The 24,288-nt window shown below is 35.5% G+C and overlaps 1 protein-coding gene across 9 annotated transcripts in view; it reads right to left on the bottom strand.

Moving 5' to 3' along the window:
- SIN3A (SIN3 transcription regulator family member A) overlaps positions 1-24,288 on the bottom strand; it is a 71,638-nt gene that overhangs the window by 41,902 nt on the left and 5,448 nt on the right. For 6 of the 9 annotated variants that reach the window (XM_077123704.1, XM_077123712.1, XM_077123703.1 and 3 more), the window contains exons 2-3: positions 7,342-7,563; positions 3,411-3,587 (exon numbers count right to left, since the gene is read on the bottom strand). In XM_077123704.1, coding sequence (XP_076979819.1) covers positions 3,411-3,587; positions 7,342-7,530 — 366 coding nt within the window. In that variant the 5' untranslated portion in view covers positions 7,531-7,563. Of the gene's footprint in view, positions 1-3,410; positions 3,588-7,341; positions 7,564-14,861; positions 15,117-17,557; positions 20,765-24,288 lie in introns of those variants that run through there. The other 3 variants (XM_077123706.1, XM_077123705.1, XM_077123707.1) reach the window with 3 other exon arrangements.

Genomic DNA, 24,288 nt, shown 5'->3' with positions numbered 1-24,288 from the left:
GATGGGAAAAATCCCAGACAGGACACCATATGGTGCAAGTGGAAAAGTAATAACAGTTTAGTTTGACTGGAGGATTTACAACTGAGAGAAGTGATGGTAGGAAGAATATCAAGACATAAGACAGGAGAGGAAGCAGGATCTAGATCTCTGAAAGTCCTTGTTAATTTCGTTAGAATCAATTTAGATTTTTATCATCTGTATTTTAGCATACTTGATCTGATGCCAGTGTTCAGAATGAATTGGCACAAGAGCAGAAAAGATCGGAAGGAGGGAGAGAAACCAGTTATGCTGTAGGGCTAACTTATTTAAGGACAATAGTGGCTTGAATTATACAGTACTGTCCAAAGGAAGAGAGAGCTAAATAAATTGAAATGCTTTAACTGATAGGATCTGGGAGTTGAATGGATTATCGGAAGTAAGAGAAAGTGAGCATCCAAGAGTAAAACATCACAAAGAGGAACAGGATAAAGAGCTAAAAAGTTATGAATCTGATTTACGGCAACATAATTTTTAGTTACTCAAGGGACATCCAAGGGAAATACACAGTAGGTATTTTCTATGTACTCTGGGATAAACATTTTAAATTATATAAAATATCAAGTTTAGGAAAGTTTCAGAAATAAACATCTAATTAAAGACTATTTTTATGATATACTGTGAAATGGAACACTTATGTTTAAATAACCCAATTAAAATGGCATTTCAAGAGCTGTCCAAATTTCATTACAGCCTTTGTTAATCAGAGTATTTTAGTGTTGCTAGAGTACAAATTGCATATTTAGTCAATACTCACTTGCTGGTTGGTGTTTTTATACTTTAGAAATAACATGACCACTTCTGCTAAAATTCAATGAGCTGTTCAATTCATATTTAGAACTCTCCATATTGAAAATCTGTATTAATGACCAAGTTGATGCACAAAAAACTCATAAAATTTGCAGAAGGAATAAAGATTCTGGAAGATATTTAAGAATATCACAATCACGTGACAAAAGAGGAGTTACTGGTAATTAAATATGATGTGGTATAATTACTAGTGAGAGAAAACAGCAGAAACTCAATGGAAAGAAATGTGTGAAGTGTGCATATCTGGAAGAAAAATGTATTTGGAGATCATAGTGAACTAGTGTTTGAAAATTAGTTATAAAATAACCTATGCTTTAAAAAAATCCAGCATGACAACCACATTATAAATGAGATACTGGCAAGTAAGAATAGTGAAGAAATTCTCCAGTTACCTAAAGTATAACACAACTCTCTTTAAAAGCACTGTGTACAGGCCCTAGGAACCACAACTTAAAAATAAACAAAGAAACAAAACCCCAAACTTGGACCTTATCATTTAGAAGTTACAGATTTAAGGAGGTGCTTAGGAAGGCCCTTAGACTCTGCTGATAAATTTTCCTGGATCACTTCAACAAGCACTTATTAAGATCCCTAAAACCTCCTGAAGTCCACAATCTTGGTAGAGAGACAAAAACAAACCATAAAGAGAATATGTTAAATATGTGTCAAATATCTATGCTGCCAACATTCAGCAGATAACTAAATCACACCAAACATGCTTCAAATTATCTAAATCCTCCTTGTCATCAATGTGCCAAAGATAAAAGCATAGATAATGCTGGTGCTTGAAATAACCTAATCATTCTCCTGGAACACTTCCTTATTATAGAATATAAATCGTATACTGAAGTTGGTTCAAATGCTTATTAAGTATCTTAAGACTGATCCAAAAATGGCAGGCAATGTGGGAATATTGAATTAAATTATATGGAGACCTAAGATGGCATCTTAGCTCTTCTCATCAGAAAGGACATTCAACAAGTTACTGTGTTTAGGAATCAAATTCAACAGCTTATAATCAAAAGAACAGAGCAAGAAATGCTAACTTTACCCATGACTCACTCTATAACCCTGGCTCCACAGCCCTTCCTTGCCAGTTTTTATAAAACAAACAAAGCACAATATATATACTATACCCAAGACTCCTGTCAGGAAGGTGAGTAAAACAGGTGCTGTGTTTTGATAGGTATGGTTGAAAGAGATATAGAAATAAATATATTTTTTGTTAGTTTAATATCAATTTTGTAAGTTCTTTTGCAATATTAAGGTATTAACTGATGAATATAGTATTACAACAGAATTAAATCACAGCAAACCAGCAGTTTTAAAAGTATTTTCAGAAACTGGTGAAGTGCTAAATTCATAGTAATAATACATTTTGGTACGCTGCCATCATTCCACAAGCAGAAAATAAATTATTAAAGAAAACATCAATACAGCTCATACAAATTTTCCCAAAAACAGAGTCTAGAGAGAAGATCTAGGCCCAAATAATTTACTTAAGTATAGCTACTCTTATTACCTAAGCTAATACAGTCAATTTAAACTTGATAAAATTCTTCTATATAGCCTGCTTTATGATACTCATGTAGCATTTTAAATCCCTTAGGCCAACATTAAACAAGTTCTTGAGAACCCAAATCAGTGAGGGTAGGGGTCAGGGAAAATCAGACTAAGGATCAGGGAAAACAGAAGGCTGAACTATATGACTATGTCCTTGAAGAATATACTGTTCATTTCTACCTGTAAGCAACTTGATATAATTATGGTAATATGACCAATTGAAAATTTCTCTTTATAGTTTTTTTCTATTTCCTACACTCAATTTTTAATTTTATATACATATAAAATTATAAAAATTGGAATATGGAACACACTGCAATAATCACACATTTTGAAAAGTAACAGAAGTAAGCAGAGAGACAAAGTTAGCTGGGAACACAAGCTTCATTTCTCCACAGATGCCTCATGAATTTCAAAGCAATGAAAATCTACAGCACATACTCAGTAGAACAGATGAAAACACTGACACTTCATTCACAATTATAGCTTCCCCCAAACTTTATAAAGGTTCCCCCAAAATGGAGCATGTGTTTTACTAAGAATGGACTTGAAGATGCCAGCCAATTCAGCTACTCATGAACAGGACCAAAGTTTAAACTTTAAGACAATACTGGGCCAATTTACTGCACAGGCTATAGCCCATCACGTGTGTGCTCAATAAAACCTTATCTGATACTAAAAATTAAGAATTCATAAGGAGGCATCCAAAAAATGGACCTTAAGTTTTATTTTATATTAAATCAGCCCCTCCATCCTAAAAATTTATGTACTATGCATTCATATACTCCAAACATATCTTAAGCATATTTTCTTCAGGAGTACGCACTGGTACTAAGATGGTAAATGTAAGTAGGTTTCAGAATAAAAATAAGGTGAAACTTTTTGTCACTCAGCCCTAGTCAAGCAAACAAAAAGTTGTAACACCACTACTAATAAGCTTAAGCCAGTATTTCCTGCTTAGAGATAAAAAGAGAGACTGAAGAAAAGGAGCTGAATACCACCTTGAGCCTCTGAAACTGCTGTTGTCCCTGTACTGGTGCTACTGGTGGGGCTGGATGAGCGTGACTCTGGACAACTTGGCCTCCATGGGGCTGCACAGCAGTTGGGTGATGATGGCTGCTGTGAACTGCTGCTATGGTGGGTCCATGACTGCCAGAGCTCTGTGGCACAGCTGAAACCTGGGTGGACAAAACACAGAAAACTTCAAGACTGTGCATTCTTTCCTAATTGCATCCTAAGGAGATAATTAGACACAAATGCACACAGATACATAGACAAAGATAGTTAATTAGAACCCAAATTTCCAACAAAAGAGGCTTGGTGAGACAAATTAACAGTCCTCCCATACAGTAGAATTTGTTGCAGCTATTAAAAATTATATATATATCAGTGTTTCCCAAACTATCTGTGGTGAAGGCCCAGTTTTTCTTTTTTTGAAAAATTCCATTCCATCACAGGCCAATACTTTTATAAAATATTCTTATTAGAATAAATTATTAGGAAAGTTTATTCTACAGACATAAAATTACCGTATCCAACTGCTATATAAGTTTTTTAATTTCTATACTTATTACAGTCTGGTAAAGTATAAAGATCAGCCATCTGTGGACCACATTTTGATTAGCACTGGTATAGAGGAATACATAATATGAAAAATGGTTTATAATCAATAAATTGAATGTACTAATGTACTCCATGTATATTTAAGCATCTTAAAATGATTTTTAAAAGCATATTATGAGGTAATATGTATAATAAAAAACAAATTTAAACCTGGACAAAGAATATATAGCAAAATATTAGCATTTCATCTTGTGGTAGTGGAATTAGATGTGGCTTTTATTTTACTGTTAACTACTACAGAAGACAACTACTGACAATATACTTGTTTCTCTCTACCCCCCCCCCACCCCCCACCAAACAGGACTACACAGTATGGGACTTCCTGTCTCTAAGCAATGTAAAAGGAATAAACTAAGGAAATAAAGGTTTTTCAAATTCTCATTAAGTGTATAAATATGCGATAGAGCAACTATTTATAAATCCATGGAAACAATACAAGACACATTAAGAGTAAATATAAACCTAGGGAGAAAGGGGGAAAATTCAACTTCCCCAAGTTGAATTCTTGATATTCTCACAAGCAGTGTGGACAACCAAAGCTATAGGCTGAGCCCCCAGTCTTGGGGTTGGTTCATATGAAACTTAACCCCACAAAGGACAGGTCAAGCCTACTTAAAATTAGGCCTAAGAGTCACTCCCAGGAGAACCTCTTTTGTTGCTCAGATGTGGCCTCTCTCTCCAGCCAACACAACAAGCAAACCTACCACCCTTTCCCTGTCTATGTGGAACATGACTCCCAGGGGTGTGGACCTTCCTGGCAACATGGGACAGAAATCCTGGAATGAGCTGAGACTCAGCATCAAGGGACTGAGAAAACTCCTAGAATGAGCTGAGACTCAGCATCAGGGAATTGAGAAAACCTTCTCGACCAAAAGGGGGAAGAGTGAAATGAGACTAAATAAAGTGTCAATGGCTGAGAGATTCCAAACAGAGAGGTTATCCTGGGGATTATTCTTATGCATTAAATAGATATCACCTTGCTAGTCAAGATGTAGTGCAGAGGCTGGAGGCAACTGCCTGAAAATGTGGTGCTGTGTTCCAGTAACCATGTTTCTTGAAGGTGACTGTATAATGATATAGCTTTCACAATGTGACTGTGTGATTGTGCAAACCTTGTATCTGATGCTCCTTTTATCTACCTCATCAACAGACAAGTAAAACATATGGAATAAAGATGAATAATAGGGGGAACAAATGTTAAAATAAATTTAGATTGAAATGCTGGTGATTGGTGAGGGGGAGGGGTGGGGGGTATGGTATGCATGAATTTTTTTCTGTTTTATTTTTATTTCTTTTTCTAAATAGATGCAAATGTTCCAAGAAATGATCACAATGATGAATATGCAACTATGTGATGATACTGTGAATTACTGATTATATATGAAGAATGGAATGATCAAAACTTATGAATGTTTGCGCTTGTTTGGTGTTTTTTGGTATTTAAAAAAATTTTTTTAATTAACAAAATAAATAAATAAAATAAACCTACACAACTCTAAAAGCTCTACTAGATCTCTTACAAGAAAGGGTATTATTCTACAATATGTTATGTGTTTACCAATTTTTACAATACTTAACTGGAATTTATAATTATCTGAAATGGCTTGTTTTATATGGGCACATTACAGCTCCTAGTAAGAATATATGTAATTATCCCAAGTGTAGGAAACATAGCCGTGCAACTGTTCAAATAATAAAAGTAATCACCAAAGGAAAACATGCAAACTTTCTTCCAAGTTCTAACTTAAAGATTAAATCTGTAGCAGTCTTCTAACGCTTCCCCAACCCATTAAGCAATATACTATTTTCAAAGAGGACACCTAGGAAGAGTGACACCTACTAAATCACCCTTTCCTGGGGTTTCCCTCTTTTTGATTATTTCCTTAGAATAAATTCCTATAAATAGAACTGCTAGGTCAAAACCTAAAGAACCGGACATGAACTACCAAACTGCTCTCAAAAAATATCATTTATACTTCCAGCACAAGTCAGTCCTTTTTAAAAAAGGTCACTAACAAGTTAGTTGAAAAAGAGTATCCTAGACCAGTTTAATAAACTATGATTCATACTGACCTGGAGTGGAATACTATATTACCCTAAAAAAATAAAGCAGTGATTAAAAAAATAAGTTGGATCTATCCACATGAATTCAAGTGGAAAGTTGTCCACTATACATTAACTGTAGAGAAAATTACAGAATAGTATGCACTATGTAATCCAATTTGTGTAAAAAGAATAGTGTTTCTAGGTACAACTATTTTAGTTGTATAAATGCTTGTATAAAAAGCATTTTATACAAATGCTTGTATAAAAACTGGATACTCAACAAATGCACCAGTGGGAAGTAGTCTGAGGGGTCACAGGAAGAAGTAACTTTATATCCTTTTTCCAAACACCATGGTGATATATTACTTCAATAATTAAAAGAGACCAAAAAAAATTAAATTTCTTCCACTTCCATAAAACAGAATGAGCAGGCAAGAGATAAATGATCAATGCTGGTCGGGATGTAGAACAAAAGGAATAGTTATATACAATACTGATTGCAATATAAATTGGTACAACTTCGAAAAACTATTTGGCATTACCTGCTAAAGTAGAGGATGTGCACACCCTTTGACCCCAAACCCCTTTCAGAGTTGCTCTCCCTTATATGCCCTCAAACTTGCTGAGTAGTCTGAAACAAGGAGTTGTACCAAATGTAAATGAACCACTTCGCTAATAAGCATACTGTTTAACCTAGTTGTTTTCTGTTTTGATGGAAGACTCTTGAAAAAAAAGCAGTGCATTGATTTAAATTTTGTCACAAGCTTCTTTTCTAGTTGTGGATAGCCACTGTGCATAGCACTGCACTACAAGAAGTACGTAATAGTCACAGCAGCACATTTATAGTAGCAAAAGACTGGTAACAGGCCAACTGTCCACCAACAGAATAGATAATTGGGCATATTCATGCAATTCAGCTATACATAAAAACATGGGTAAGTCTTAACAACCACGAACTTCAAAGATCATAACAAAAAAAGTTTTTAATCCATATAGTAGGTACACAAGTGTATATTGTTTTCTTTTCTTTTTTTTTGCAGGGCAGGCACCGGGAATCAAACCCGGGTCTCTAGCATGACAGGCGAGACTACTGTCACTGAGCCACTGTGGCACCGCCCTATTTTCATTCATTTTTACACTTCACACATACACCCTATATATTTTTTTTATATCTAACTCAATGCTTAATATTATTAATTCTAATGGGATGAAATCACCATCCCTCCCCACCCCAACCCTAGTTCTTGGTAGGCTCCAGGTTACCTGATAGCTGGGTGTCACAGAGTACTGAATTCCCGTAGCTGACTGCATGGTTTCAGACACTGCTTCATACACAGGAGGGGCAGGAGCAAGCACTCGGTGCTGGTGAGGAAAAGTCTCTGTGCTGCCAGGGATCCGACGCTGCTGGGCCGCATACACCGGTGACTCCTGGTCATCCAAACGTCGCTTCATTCTGCACTCATGCTCAGGGATGCACTACAAATCCTGCAGAAACCAAAAGCAATGACATGTAAATCAAATCTCACTCCAGGACCAGTTGCCCAAGTTTGGTATAAGCTCAACTTCTATAACCAATTGCCTACTGTATTTTAGATGCAATCACTGGGTACATGAAGCATGTGCGCATATGAATGAGCACACACACACACAGTCAGTGGTTATCATAAATGAAAATGACAAAACAACAGTTTTAATTAATTGAGCACTGCAAAGCTGAAAACTATCCTCCAACTTCAGAACACAATTTTTTTAAATCTAGTTTTATCCTCAAATGCTAGCATTCCTAATATTAATTACATGTACATATGCTGCAAAAACATTCAATGCTCTTTCTAACTCCTCTCAGAACCTAGTACTAAAGCTGTGACCTAATCTTAAAAGTACCAATTGTATCAACAATTAAATGGTATCTTGGAAAAGCACTCCGTCAGGAGTAAGAGGACAAAGTTTCTATGAAGCTATGTACATTTCAACAAGTTCCTCATCTGAGTTTCAGTTTCCACAACTATAAAATAAGAGGGTTGGATAATTTCTAAGGGCTCTTCTGGTTCTTTAATACCAAAAAGGTTCTAGAATACCTTAGTTTTTTAATAATCTATCTATGGAACACTTTCCTTCCTTCAGGATACAAAAAGGCTAGTAACATTCTGGCCAGAAATCTACTTGGGTCTTTTCAGAGCTTTTCTAACACTAGTATCACCAACACAAGCATAATGTACCATCAGTTAAAAAAAAAAACAATAAAAAAAAACGCCCCAGCCATTCAAAGACAAATTGGGTGAAGTTTCAACATTTTTCCAGTCACATACACAAAAAATTGCTTCAGTCAGACACCCTTCCTGCATTAAGAAGATAAAATATATAGCAACAATAATTTTAGCAAACTACCAACTAGCCCAGCTTGGTTCTGGCCCCAACCCCACTCCAACTCCCACATTTACTAAGCATTTATTTTGTGTCAGGACCTGTTTTAAGCACTTACCATATACAAACTCAATGAACCCTTTCCACCCCTCCAGTCCATAAGGATAATTCTTGTTCCTACTTTTCAGATGAGGAAATCACGGCCCTAAGGATTAACTGCCCAGAGCTAGACGCCAGTAAGTGAGGACTCGGAGTCTAAACCCCAAAATCTTCTACGTAATTTCTAGTCCATTTCTCTTTTCTCTATTCCTTGGGAATACACAAGCCTTGAAGCAGATCTCGCAAGGACTTCCAAAGCTGCCTTACCTCTTCTCTGTCCTCACCATCTTCCTCAATCTGCCTGCTGTTCTAACCCTCAGCCTTGAAATAGTGTTTCAAGTTTTCCATAGACCTCACAAAGTTAAGTTAGATTCTGACACAGCAGTATAACTGTTTAATTTGCAAGTTAGCCATTTTTAATGTTTTCTTATAAATCTCAAGCCACAAATGTGCTCTCTCTGTTGCCTACAACTTTACATCAAAGGACTAAGTCCCCCAGGTTTGTGTGTGACAATATGTTGAATTCTGTTAACTAGAGTTAAAAACATACTGTTGACAGTTGCCGAAAGGAAATCAAAATGTCTTAACTGGTTGTTTTCGTAGGCTTTCCTAGTATGAGTGGCGTATATATATACTTCAATATTTCCAAAGCTTTTCAGACGTATTAAGGGGTTGGAAATACAGATTTATACATGTATTTTGATGCTTGAAGAGTCATCATTCAGTTGACTATGAACACTCAATCTCAACCTATTTTGGAAGAGAAACTGAGTCTAATACATGGATGGAGTGAAAAGTCCTACAAGGCTTTTTGGCTGTTCCTTCAATGTACCACTATCAAGACTATAGATCGGTCTTGAGTTCTATTGGTCTGCAACCTATATACTTATTAACTCACCTGGAATTAGCATCTCTAACAAAAGCCAATTCAATACTTTGTGACTGGAAAAACAAATTCAGAACAGAAAAGCATAGTATAGGACTAGGGAAAAAAAACCCACTAGAGTGGCTGCCAACACCTGACTCTCAGGTCCTAGCCCAGCTTAGAGTCCTAACTTTTACTCTTAGCTTTGCAACCTTGATCCTGTTTCCTTATCCGCAAAAGGAAGAGACTGGACTAACTACATCAGTGATTTCTCCTTTATCTAGTCTAGTCTATGGTTAGATGAGTAAAATAAACACATGCATGAGGGAAAATGTAGAAGATACCTAGAGAAAGACAGAAGCTTGAAAAGGGGGAATGGTTACCTACAGAATTTTTAACGAGGTTGAACTTACATGCTTGGGAATGGATAGGGGTGACGGTATCTTGTTCTTGGGATTATAAGAAATGGTAACATATTATAAGTGAATTCCATTGAAAGTGATTGTTTAAAGTTAGGTATGTAAATAAGTTCTCCCTACATTACTAAAAATATATATATAAATAGAGGAGTATATGGGGAAAAAACATAGCTATTGTAAACTATGGACTACAGGTAACTAATATTTTAATATTCTTTCATCAACAGTAACAAATATACTACACCAAAAGTATGGGTCAACAACGGTGGGTGGGGGGACAGGGGTAGGGGAGGATTTGGGTTTTATTTTTTTATTCTTATTTCTGTAATGAAAATGTTCTAAAATTTATTATGGGGATGTATGCACAACTATGTGATGATACTATGAGCCAGTGATTGTATACCTGGGATGATTTGTGTAGTATGTGAATATATCTCAATAAAATAGTAAACAACAACAACAAAACTAGTTGGCCTTCCTCATGTTTACTTAAAAAACAAAGATAAACATTAATTAGTTGTCTAGAGAAATTAGTAATAAGAAGCCTATTTTACAAAATAAAACTTTTGAAATGGGCTTTCAAGGACATCAAAATTATCAGCCATCAGGTGTTAACTCTGTAGATATAGACATAATACAGAAAATACTTTTTTAAAACAATACTTTATATCATGCTATCTCAAAAAAAGTATGACAGAATATTTTAAGAACTTGATGGTGAAGCAGAGAAAGGAGAGACAGAATTTAAAACTCCAGATGTTAAAAGGTGACTGTTTCTACTATACCTCACAATTGTGTGTGAAATTATAAAGAACGTAACAGGATACAGCTGGGTTAGGTATGCAATATTTATCTTCAGTTGTATGGATCTTGTGTATTGTTCTAAAAAGTAAACTTTAAATCTTTATGGTGTTGCCTGCTAGTTATACGGTTCTTTGGTAGAAAACTCCTGCAGTCTGTATTCGAGAAGTGCCTAAAATCCATTTGTGATGACTTTTTTTGCTTTTACAAAAAGGGAATTCAATAAGTTACAAGTTTACAGTTCTAAGGAACTGAAAGATTTGTGATGACTTTTAAGTCCATTTTTTCTAAAAACAAAAGCAAAAAAAAAAAAAAAAACAATTGGGAAGACCACAACTTCACTAGTAATCAAAGAAAAAACAAATTAAAATGATATTTATGCTTAGTGACTTGCAAAAATTAAGAAAATGAAAACATTCAGTGTAGGTGAGGGTACAAGAAAATGCTATTTGGTAAAAGTCAAAACTGCTATTGTTTGTTTGTTTGGCAACTTGCAGGCATCTATTAAAATTTAAAACATGCATTCTTTAACCTATCAATTCCACTTCCAGGTCTCTTTTCTACACATCTGCCAAGACTATTGCAGCAAAGTATGAAAACTCTAAATGTCTATCAACAGCTAAATAAACTTGATACACTCATATTATGAATAATTACGTAGCAATTAGGAAGATTAGGGTTCATCTACTATACAAGGAAAGAACTCCAAGAATACATTAAGCGTAAAAGAACAAGCTACAGAAGGTATATAGATTTCATATATCTAAACAAACACATACACAGTACTCAGATATGTGATTTGTGTGTAAATTCTGCATCAAGAGAAAAAACAAGCAAATACTGTAAACAAATGCTAATATTATGCATGCTGAAGTACTTAATGCAAAAGTGTACTAACATCTGCAATTTCCTTTAACTACATCAAGAAATTAGACTAGTGGATAAAAAGTTGGATAGACAGACAGATACATAGTAAAGCAAGTGATGTTAAAATGTTAATGGTGGGCGGGCCACGGTGGCTCAGCAGGCAAGAACGCTTGCCTGCCATGCCAGAGGACCCGGGTTCGTTTCCTGGTGCCTGCCCCTGTCCAAAAAAAGCATCACCAGGTCTGCAAACTGCCTATTTCACTGATATCAGTGTTCAGAGTAATAAAGCCTTTAAGTAAAAAAAAAAAGAGCATGCAAGATAGAGACGTCTAAAAAAAATGTTAATAGTAAAATCTTAGTGGTATGTATATGGGTCTTCACTATAAAAATTCTAACAACTTTGTTGTACATTTGAAAATTTTCTTAATAAAATCTTGGGAGGAAAAACTAACAACACAAACCAGTTCATGAGCAATGAATATAAATACACTAAAAATTCAAAAAAGGGGCAGATGTGTACATATGGAGAAGGTAAGTGATCAATCATACCTTGAAAAAGAGGGATAAATTAGGGTATAGGGGTATACAGCATGAAATTCAAATATTATCGTAACTTCAGACCTGCAGGCAATAAATAGCTATTTACCATCTTTGCCCATTCACTCATTACACAAACAATTCCCAAGGCCTACCATGTGCCAGGCACTGGGCTTAGTGTTGGGGCTGAACAGACTGGATTTCCTGTACCCAACAACCAAGTCTTCTACACGTGACTGCTATCAGATAATGTGCTCCTCCCAACAATCCTGTCAGATGGGCAGAATCCTCCTAATTTTATGTGAGAAACTGATACTCAAAAGAAATTGACTTGTTCACAGTTAAATAGCTGGCTAAAGAAGCAAGAAGCTAGACTCTTTTTCCTTTATACATGACCATTCCAGAGTAGAAAAACTTGACAGACTATATTCACTTGTGACGTAATTCAAACTATAAAGTATTCAAATATCTGATGATGGAGCGAGCCACTACAGCCACATAGCTACGTTTAAGTCCTGCTTCAATCAACATGATTTTCATCCACCACTACGGTCTCCAATTGTTTCAGATTTGGAACTTACACTGTTATCAGAAATTTAATCTGTGGAAACAGAAAAATAAAAAACAAAACAGCTCAGCAGTATGAAGAACAGAAACTAGGGGGAGAAGATCACAGTGAACAAACACAGCAGAGCACTAAGAAGTCATTTGGCCAGGTGTTATAATAAAAAGCAGGAGATAGTTCCAAAGCATCAAGAAAAGTAACCAATACACAAAGGAATCATAATTCCCAAATAAAGCAAACCAAACAGGGTTATGCTAATATATCATATATTATAAAAGAGTCTCCTGGAGAAGGATGGAGCAACTGGAGAGGGAATTTGACACATTTCAGACAAATGCTAGAAGGATGGAAGTAAAAGCTACATCCTACAGAATAAGAAATATACAGACCAATTTTCTAGTTCTACAACCTAATACACCTTTAAGTCATAATAAACAGCTGGCCTCACAGAAATCCAAACATTTCTACATGATTATTAAAATCCAAATGGAAATGCCAAATTTGAATATTCTTATTCCAGAGGCTTTTAAGACAACTAAAGTAAACATATTTTTAAATGCATTTTAATTTATGGCTGATCCTTTAGTGCTAATCTTAGTTTCATATTGATATAATCATAAATTAGACAATTTTTTAATATTTATAAATTTAAAAGAAAATCCTCTCAACAATATTAACAACACATTCTTCTCAAAATACACAATATTTCCCAAGTTCCCCTGAACTCAGTTTTACATTTATCTAATGTAGTAGTCCTCAACTTAGGGAGACAACGCTCCCCAGGGAATACATGGCAGTATGTCTGGATACATTTTGGTTGTTTTCATGATTCACACCTGATTCCTCCTTAACCCTCAATATACCAGAAAAACATATCATTTATTATTTGGGTGAAAAAAAACCTTTATTAGAAATTGTAGTAAGTACATAAATAGCAAATCCAATTTTACTCCATATTTTCACGGTTTTGAAAATATAAATACCCAAAATGGGTAACATCCTTTAAAACGCAACCAACTGCTCATCAAATACCATACATGAACCTGGAACAGTTACTACATAAATGCAATGCCAGATTGCAGGTAATACGGCTGTAAGCTTACTGTCACTTTCAGGGTTTCTTTGTTTTTGCCCTTGGATTGACAAATGTAATACATTCAAAACTTCATAGTTCTTAGTTCTGCTGAAGAGAGGACAGTTATCTTCTTTGCACCATGACTGCAAGCATTCTCACTTTTAGATTAATAAATACCAAATAATAAATACCAATCAAAATCATCAATCCAATGAATTTTTTCATTTTCACATCATCTGTTTCCTTCCAGGCACGTTTATACACACACCTGCTTTTGGCATCCCCCACTTATGAAGCATATCAAGTAAGTTTGGTGCACAAACATCCTAAAAGATGACATAATATCATCAAATCAAAATGGAAGGGTTTTGATTCTTGTAAAAAAAATTGCATCTGGAAGTCCCTGCCTGTTGACTAAGTGGATAAGAACACCATATTTCTTTTTTTTCCCCTCAGAAATACTGTTCACTTATAAATTCTTGGGTTTGAGAAAATTCATCTAGGATATTGTCTTGGTTTACACAGCCAACTGTATGAATAGTCATACAGTTGTGTTGCTCTCTGTCACTCTGCATTCATCTACTAATTCCTCTAATAATTATGAAACATCTTTGTGTGCCAGTTTTCTTCTCTTTGTTACCGTGGGAGGAAAATGAAAAATTCTGAATTCTTAACTGAATTCAATGAAAGCTAAAAAAATAAAAATAAAGTAAAACAAGAATTGCCATATACCCTTTGTCTTAGTTTCCTAGGGTTGCAGTAACAAAATACTACAAACCAAATGGCTTAAAATAACAGAAATTTATAGGCTCACTGTTGGAAGTCTGAAACCAAGATGCCAGCAGGGCTCTGCCCTCTGAAACCTGTAAGGATGAATCCTTCTTGGCCTCTTCTAATTTCTGGCATTTGTTTGCAAACCTTGACATTTCTTGGCTTATGCATCACTGCAATCTCTGTCTTCACATGGCCTTCTCCTATCTCCAAATTTCCCTCTCCTTATAAGGACAACAGTCACATTCAATCAGGAGCCATCCTAACCCAGATTGACATCATCTTCACCAATTCCATCACCAATGACCCTATTTCCAAACAATGTCACAGTGAGGTACTGGGGTTAGGACTTCAATATATCTTTTTTGGGAGGATACAATTCAACCCATATGCCAGATTTCTTGAATGTTAACATCTTACATGATTTTTAAGATGCTCTCAACTTCTTTTACACATTCTTCTTCAAAGATGCTGCAATGCTTTGGGCAAAACAATAAGAAAACTGAAGGCTGCTGTAATAGTAAAGATTTATTTCACTACTGCATCATCCTTTTAGGCAATTCCACCACTCTTCATTTCTTTATTATTTTTCCTCTTTAGCATAGTTGGGAATGATTGATTAAGTACTGATGAAATAATTCCTAAGATGACAAAACAGCAAAATGTTTCAGGATGTAGGAAAAATAAGATTACTAAGATCTCATAATATATCTTAGATGTGCAAATGGACCCTGTAGTAACAGCTAAAATGAGTTTAATTGTTTTCTAAAAAGTAAATTTTCCCATTCTTTTGAAGACCTCCAAAAAAGAACAAGTCATAAAAAATAAATCCTTACAAACTGTACTGCTCAAAAAAAAAAACTCAAAACTAAAACTGGGTCCAAGGAACACTGATATTTCACTGTTAAGAGAACTGGTTTTCTAATGCTGTAGACAGAAAATACAGAGTAATCTATTTAGTTCAATTCAAAAGGTGGTAATAATTGTATCAATGCTGATTTTCTGATTTAGATAACTGTACTATGGTTATATAAGATGTATTTGGGAAATCTGGATGAAGGGTATATTCTTTTTTTACTTGTGCAACTTTTCTGAAGTCTAAAACTATTTCTAAATGAAAAGTTAAAAATTTTTAAATCCTAAGAGTTAAGGGGAGTTTTGGGTTTTCTCTTTGGTATGAGTGTGCCTGTTATTTTTCTCTTTGGAGCAATGAATATTGTTTAAAATTGAGAGTGATGATGATTATACAAGTAAGTGAGGACACTGTGAAACATATCACTGTTTATTCTGGATAGAATATATGCTATGTGAATATATTTCAACAAAATCTTCAGATTCTAAATAATTAAATAAACAGAAAAAATTACAATACACAAATTTACTACTACAAAAAATTCAAATGAGATTGTATTAAAGCCAAATAGAAGCACACCATAAAAAAATCCTAAAGAACACTACAAAATTTAATATCTCACCAGGGTCCTTCTTTAAAATTTTTCATTAGCTTTTTTTTTTTTCATTTTAAAAAGTGATATTGTAATCATTTCAAAACAAATACAGATGTTTGAATAAGAATTTTTATTTTTTTAATACTTTTTATTATTATTAGATACAAAAGAAGGAAATCATCATGTATCTCTATTCTTAAGGATATTAACATTTCATTAGGGTAACAAAGTTTCCATAAATTAACTGAGAATGGTATGAAATAATAGACTAAGTATAACAGGAGATATGCTGGATAAAGAGAAAGAGAAAGATTACAAAGAAAAAGAACTTGAGATGGTTCTTAGGACAGATGTGTCATTCACCTTACACTCCTCTATCATATTAGCAAGCATATCTTTCTCTTCTATTAGTATATATTGTTGCCCACCCTCAAATACGAGCACAGTGGCCTGTAACCATCTTTGTATCATCTACTATGCTTTCCATAATGCCTCGTCTGTGGTAGAAACCAATTCATGCATGCATGCATCCTTTAATATTTACTAAGTACTTATTAAATGCCAGGTAATGTTCTAAAAGCATTGACCAAATGCAAAAACCTGAGGCACATGCGTGCCTGATATTTTTCTGAGAACAGCAAGATGGCTGTATAGCTGGAACAGAGTGAAGAAAAGAGAGAACAGTAAGTAAAGTAGGTCAGAGAGGTAATGTCAGTGGGATTGGTATGTGGGAAGCACATCATGTCGTTTTTTGGTAGTTAAAATAAGGACTCCAACTTTTACTCAGATTGAAATGGGAAGCCATTGGAGCGTTTCAGATAGAGGATCTAAGTTAGGTCTGAATTGGGTTTCAAAAGAATCACTCTGGTTGCAGTGTTGAGAATAGTGGTGGGGAGGGAGGGGGGCAATAACAAAGCATAGAGACCAACTAGGGGCTATTGCTACTGAAATATTCCAAGCTAGAGATGTTGGTGGCACTGACCAGAGTAGTTGGAGTGAGGGTGTGGAACAGTTAAGAAGTAGTCAAATTCTGGATAGTATTCTGAATGTAGAGCAAAAGGATCTGCTCATGGATCAAGTCAAATAATGCCTATTAAGATATCCAAGGGCCACTGGATATATTGGCCTGTAGTGTAAGGGGAGAGACCCTAGCTAAAGATACATATTTGAGAGTCATCAGCATACAGATGCTATTCAAAGCCTTAAGATTGAACGAGATCATCTAGGGAGTGACTGCAGATAGAAGAGATCCAAGGATTGTGCTCTGAAGCCCCCAAACATTTAGAGGTTGGGGAAATAAAAACCAACAACAAAGGATTCTGAGGATGTAGGAAAAGGGGAATACAAAAGCCTGAAAGCAAAGTGAAAAAATGTTTCAAGAAAGAATGTAGACAACTGTAAACTACTGAGCTTAAAAATAAAATGAGGGGCAGGCCACGATGGCTCAGCAGGCAGAGTTCTCACCTGCCATGCCAGAGGACCCGGGTTCGATTCCTGGTGCCTGCCCATGTAAAAAAATAAAATAAAATAAAATGAGGATTAATTTTACGAATGAACAGCAAGAAAGCAATGACCTGGAGAGAGAAGTGACTTGGGAAGTAAAGTAGCTCTGACTACTATTTGACTTTTCTAAGTCTTATTCTACTTTATAAGAGGCTTATTACTTACCACAAAGGATGCTGTAAGTTTATTCTGAGTATTGTTAGAGTTTTTATTCTCATAACCAAGAAATATCCGAAGGAACCACAATTCTGCAAAGTGATTCTGAAAAAAAGGAATGCTGTTTTATGATCCTGACTTTCTTCATTCATGGCTGAGCCTTCAAATTTTTTTTCCCAAAATGAATGAACTAGCCAGCCTTCCTAGAAGAGTTATAAAGTAGCTTATCCTCGAAGTCAAAGTCATGTAGGGCTTGTCAGATAGAGTAAAAAAATAATTATATGCAGATAATCTTAGTCACCAAAACCTGCAAAAATTTGTTATCTCCCAAATCTAAGCCATGTTTAGAAGATTGAATAAAAATTTATGAGTACAGCAATGATAAACAAACTGAAGTTTCATCTTTTTAACTGCATGTCACCAGCAGACATTCACAGGAAAGAAAAATGGTGCAGCAGAAAAGAGGAGGGTTTTGGAGCCAAAGAACCCTGAGTACTGTGTTCAAATTCCAGCTCTGACAATTATTTAAATGTTCTGGGGAAGTCACTTATCTCCTCCACACCTGTTTCCTTATTTTTAAGATCAGAATAATTCCAACTCTACAGTATATAAGGTGATATGGGTAAAGTACATAGTACAACGCTTAATTCCTAATACTCCCAAAGTTGTTACTGATGGGGGCAATAATCTCACTCTGATTAAAAACTTTGCAACTGGGGGACCACAGTAGCTCAACAGGCAGAGATTTTGCCTGCCATGCTGGAGACCTGGGTTCGATTCCCAGTGCCTGCCCATGCAACAAAAACAACCAAACAAACAAACAAAAAATTTGGCAAAAAAGACAGACTTGGGTTTAGGTCCCTGTCTGCCATTTACCAAGTGAACCTGAATAAGCCACCTCATCTTCCTCACTTACAAAATAAGATTCAAAAAAAGTCTACCTTTGAAAGGCATTATGAGGATTGAAAGAAACAACATGCTTGGAACATAGAAAATAGTAGGTACTGTGATTATGCTGATGCTTGATTAAAGGGTTAAGTGCTAAGAAACACCACCAGTCTAAGAAAACTGACAGGGAAACTGTATTCAGAGAGCTAAAAAGAGTGCTTTGGTAAAAACACTCTATGTTTTCTGGCCCTGACTTCACAGAAGTTACTTATACGATCCTAGGCTATGAAATAGATCTATTTCATTCTGTCCCATTAATAATATTTTAAGGGTATTTCTGTATTTAAAAATTACAAAACTGACACTCCATAATTTATGTTTTCAGTTATAACTCCAAATCGAATCTGTTTCCTCTGAATTGTGGTACAGTCTACCAGTCCAATGTTATATTTAGCATTTTACCTTACAATAATTATTTTTCCATTGTATATGCTATTATAATCACCATGTAAGCTCCGTGATTGCAGGGACCATAACTCATTCTTTTTTGAATCTAAAATACTAGCATGCTGCTTTGCATGTATAATGGGAGCTCAATAAATATTTGTGGCAACAGCTTGCCAAGCAGAATATCCACTTTTCCAATGAAATTTGATTCACTCCTTTCATTTAGAACATAAAAATCAAAAAAGGATTTCAGCAGAGAGAGAGAGACTTACTAGTCCACCATCCTTTATTGTTTTAAGGAGGGAACCATAACCCAAAGATGTGAACAAAGGTCACAGGAACTTCATTTGGAGGGGAGGGATCCCACACACAACTCACAAAAAAGAATGTCACCTGAAACTACCATCCTAGTTTCCAAGGGTTTTATATTTTGTCTGGTTTGGCCTTTTAATCATATGGTCTTTGGTTTCTGGATCGTCTGTACACTACCCACGTGTCAAGCATCAATGGACTCCTGGCTATGATCACTGTGACATTCCAATTCCATTAGAATCATAGAATTTTGAGTCCTTTAGCTCCAGCTCTTCACTAACAGAGGAGCTCTATAAGTTACAGAGTGGGGTTAGATGATTTTGCCAGGACCACAGAGTTTATTCAGTGGGAGAATGAAGAACAGAATCTAAGTCTCCTGGCTCCCAGACTATGAACCTGTTTGCTGTATTGCACTACCCTGGTAAGGCCCCAACTCCTATCCATCCCTTGAAAGGACTCCTAAATATCCCCAGAGGCCATTGCTTCTCATGTAGCTCAAATCAAGAGTCCCACTGAATTCTGAGAATTTTTTTTCCCTTTTATATCAAGGTAGTAGACTGGAAACTCGTAGAGTAGGTTAGCTGGACAAGCATGGCTTCTTTCTGTATTAATCCAAGGTCAGCATTAAGATCTTAGGGGAACTTGAAAGTGGTTAAAATGGGAAAAATTATCTCATATATATGTGACCATAATTTAAATAAAAAAGAGACCTTAGGGGAAGGTGCTGATTCTTTAAATGAAGTGGTAAATAAACTACATAAACCAGCTCTAAAATGACGTGGTAATTTCTACTCATATTTCTTTTAAAAATTTATCTTCATTCAGAGTTTATTATTTTTTCATTCAGAGTAATTATTTCTGCTACCTTCCTATAGATAACTTACAGTAAAACACAATTGACTGTGAATTTCAGTGAACCTACGGATTGTGGCATAAATGAAACCACAAGATAATAAACAGACTATCATATCAAGTTAACAGTTATTAAAGATGGCAGGAAAAGGCTCCAAGAGCAGATAAATTTGGAAAATACAGTGTTAAGGAAGTTTCTTTGTGGCAGTAATTTTCACATGCTAATGAACTTAATGAATCTGGAAAAGAGGTTATAGTATATAGCATTTCACAACCTCATCTGACCATTTTCCTTAGGCTGATTTGGTATAGCTTTCTGACCAAATTCTCGAGAATAGGGGTAGTATTTTATTCAGCTTTGAATCCCCATACAGGATACATAATAGCTATTTCATAAGTATTAGCTGTATACAACTTGTATAAAAAGAAAAGTGTATCAGTTGTAAGCCTTTGACAAAGATCCTCGATTTGGAATGATCAGGGAAGGTTTATTGAATTAAAGTTGGTTCTGAGGTTTCCAAACAAATCTATTCAGTAAAGGATGAAGAAAGCAAAATTAATTAACTTAATTATCACAAGTAGACCCTGTTATGAGGAAGTCATCTCTAACTTTAAATAATTTTAACTAAAAGTCAGCTGCAAGGTATAAAGTGGTAATCTCATGAAAATGAACTAAACCTTCCTAAAAACGGTATTGTAGAGTAATAAATCCACAGAAGAGATTCAAGGGAAAGGAAGTTTTTATAAAAAGAAACTGACAATTATATTGTTTCAACAAACAGAATCAACTGCCATTTTTCAGCTTCACAAAATACAGCAACAAAATAGGGAGATCCTTGTATAACACCTAAGAATTTAAAGGCAGGTACAAACCTACAAGTGCCAGAATTCAGTACTGTTTGGATTTTAGAAAGATAATACAGTGCATACACTATATATCATATCCTTCTCCCAGTCAGGGCAGGGTAGCATGCCATGATTGAGTACATTCACATTTTTGAGGCATAACACATGATGAGTTTTGCACCAAGATGGGAAAGCTTAGATCAGGTTGTGTCCTAAATTAGTTGTGGGGCCAAATTTATCAAAACAAACAAAAAAAACCTCTTCTATTTTTGAACTGTAAGTAAGGGATTGCAGATCCCTAAATCCTCCAACAGCCCACAAATTGGCAAGCCTAGCCCTCGAAGACAGTAGCAGGATTGAGGATTCACCAGGTCAACTGCCAAAACGCTAGTTAATCTAGTAACATGTAACACAGAAGATAGAAATGGGGAGGTGTGCTAAAGTCAAAGAAAGGAGGGGCAAGAAGAGAGATAACATCAGTTTAAAACTGCCACCAAGTGCCGAATTACCTTAGAAACCAATTGCAACTAAAAAGAGAATCTCCAGTTAGCAAACTTTAAAATGCCATTGGAATTCATTCTGTGAGCTATTTATCACCTACTATGTGCCAGAGCTGTTCTGGGCACTGAGGCTATCCAGACAGTTAAATCCCAATCTAGAAAGTCTGCCAGCCACTGCTGTAGTTCTCCCTGAAGAAAGCCAATTATCAGGTAGTTGCCCTGTACATAAACGTATGAAGACGGAGACCTTTATGTACCTCGTTATAACAGACTGATAACAAATTTTACTGAGTGTGTCTTTTGACAGAGACCTAAAGAGGAAGGTGATGGGGAATTTTATATAATTAAAGGAAGCCAAGGGTTTTTTAATATGTTCTTTAAAAACTGAAAGCATTAGAACTCACATTAACATAACAACAAAGTCTGTCAAGAAAATAAAATTCCTTGAAATAATCTGGAAAGAATATAATGTAATACTGGCAGCTTGATTCGCAAAGTGCCCAAGTATGCTGCTGGATGGGCTGCATTATTTGATTCTCACCTCAACAAAACACAGATGTCCAGAAGTATTAAACTGTAACAAAGAAAGGTAAAAATTCTAAAATATTACTTCTACTATTCACTTTTAAAAGTAGCAGTGACCGGAAGGCATGTGAAGGAACAGATGTATTAGGAAACAACAGCTGACCATACGAATAACGTATACTAAGTTTATGGTAACATATATGCCAAGTCCATAATTTCTTTACTGCCATTCTTTAAATGCCATCCAAAGGAAAAGAAAGAATCAGGTCTGCAAATTGAAAAGAACACAATTCACAAACTCTGGAAGAGAGACTTCAGTTCACGTGCCAATTTCAACACGATGCCACCCATTCTAACAAACATTCCAAATCACTCTCTGGGAGGACTTTGAGTGAAACGTCTAAGAATATTCAACAACTCATTCCAGTTGGATCTATTTTTCAGACTTCTCCCTCCTTTTCCTCTTTCAATGCTCCTCTCCCAAGTCGATTCTCCCTCCTTTAAATACCTGGCAGCACTTTGGACTTGACTCTCCCGGCACTCAATCCCCACTGATTTGAAGTAAAATCATCATGTATGCAGTTGCCTTTCTTAAAGGCAACTACAGAGGCAACTTAGAACCATAACGTAACTTCTGGGGACAATGACCCTTCTTGTGCCTGCCCAGAGTCATTTAAGCAGGTGGTCAATAAATGTGTGCTGACTCAACTCAATTTTAGAATCTGGGCCCCGATTTTTTCCTTAACATTGCTTTTAAAACCACACTTGTCCTCTGCTCACTATGCTTTAGACCAGAGGCAGCTGTGTGTAGGATTAAAAGGATGGACTCTGAAATGAGATTACCTGGCTTCAGACAGTCGATTTGCAATTTACAATCTGTCTAATCTCTATAGGCCACTGTTTCCTCACCTTCAAAATATGTATTCATAGTACCTACCACACAGTATTGTCATAAAGATTAAATGGGTTAATAAATGTACAGTGCCTAACATAGCATGTGGGATATAGTTAAGAGCTCAATAAATATAACTTTGTTATTATTCAAAGGGATGGAGAATATAGTTTGAAAAAGCATGTACTATTTTTTTTTGCATGGGCAGGCTCTGGGAATCGAACACAGTTCTCTGGCACAGCACGTGAAAATATTTTTTTATTAGAGAAGTTATAAGTTTACAGAAAAATTGTGCATAAAATACATAATTCCCATATGCCACCCTATTTTAACCATTATTTTTATAAGAACTTACAAAAAGTAAAGTTTAACAAGCTCTTTGTGGTAGACTTACCCAGGAAAGTGAGGAAGCCTTAAAAAGCAGTACTCTAGAATAGTGAATGCCACGGACATAACTTTTTAATTCCAACTAAAATACATGATACTAATATCTGCCATTCTCAGCTCTCCTGTGTTTTAACTGTTTGCACCAATAATGTAAACAGGACTATGCTTTGCCAGGCATCTTATCAAATAACTACACATCACCCTCCTCAAAAAACAAAAAAAATCTTACTCTTTAAGTGAAGTATTAAAATCTCCCTAATTACAAAATGCCAATCTATCTAGGGTCTTTAACGCTGGATAAAACTAATTAAACAATACTAATATTTGGAGAGGTAAGAAGCATTTGTGAAAACTTCCCTGACACACTATAACCAGGTTCTTACCTGAATCCTTAAAGTCTATAACAGGACTTGAGGCTCTCGCACACCAACAGATAACACATCCTTTAAGAGCAGAAACCAGGTCTTCCATGTTTTGGAGCACAAAGCATTGCAAATGGTGAGAACTTGATCAAACTTTCCTCAATGGTAAAGCCTCTATCTTTGACAATTTACAGCATCACTACAACACACTGGTAGTGTAAAAAACACTTAAAAAACTCATTTCACTTAGTAGGTAAAAAGAGAATTTACAAAATCGGAGCAAAAAAACTAATTTAATTTGACTCTCAGTCCCAACTACCCCAATACAGATCGGATAGCAACGCTTCAGAAATCACACACACAAGTCTAGTCTCAACTTCACTCTATTCTGTACGAAAAAAGGGAAAGAATATTGTTTTATCAACATAAAGTGGTCTAGACGGTCTAACAGAATTACATAAAACCAGAGGAAGAAGACTTTAAAGTGAACTTACAGTGTGAAACTAAGCTTATATGGCAGAGCCATACGCACGATGAAAGCATTCAAAAATGAGTGTTGTATTCAAAATCTTTTTTAAGTCACTATCTTTAACACACTGATAAGTCTAAGAGTACAATGTAAATCCAACTCTTCCTTTTCAAAATCACAGCCTTGTAAAGAGGAGCTTCCACTGCTTTTTCTTGACTAACTGGGTTGCCAGTTCTAAGGCACCAGAACACTCGCTAAGT

The sequence above is a fragment of the Tamandua tetradactyla genome, chromosome 12 (assembly GCF_023851605.1).
Source record: "Tamandua tetradactyla isolate mTamTet1 chromosome 12, mTamTet1.pri, whole genome shotgun sequence".
Classification (NCBI taxonomy): Eukaryota; Metazoa; Chordata; class Mammalia; order Pilosa; family Myrmecophagidae; genus Tamandua; species Tamandua tetradactyla.
This window is presented reverse-complemented; position numbering and strand designations above follow the sequence as displayed.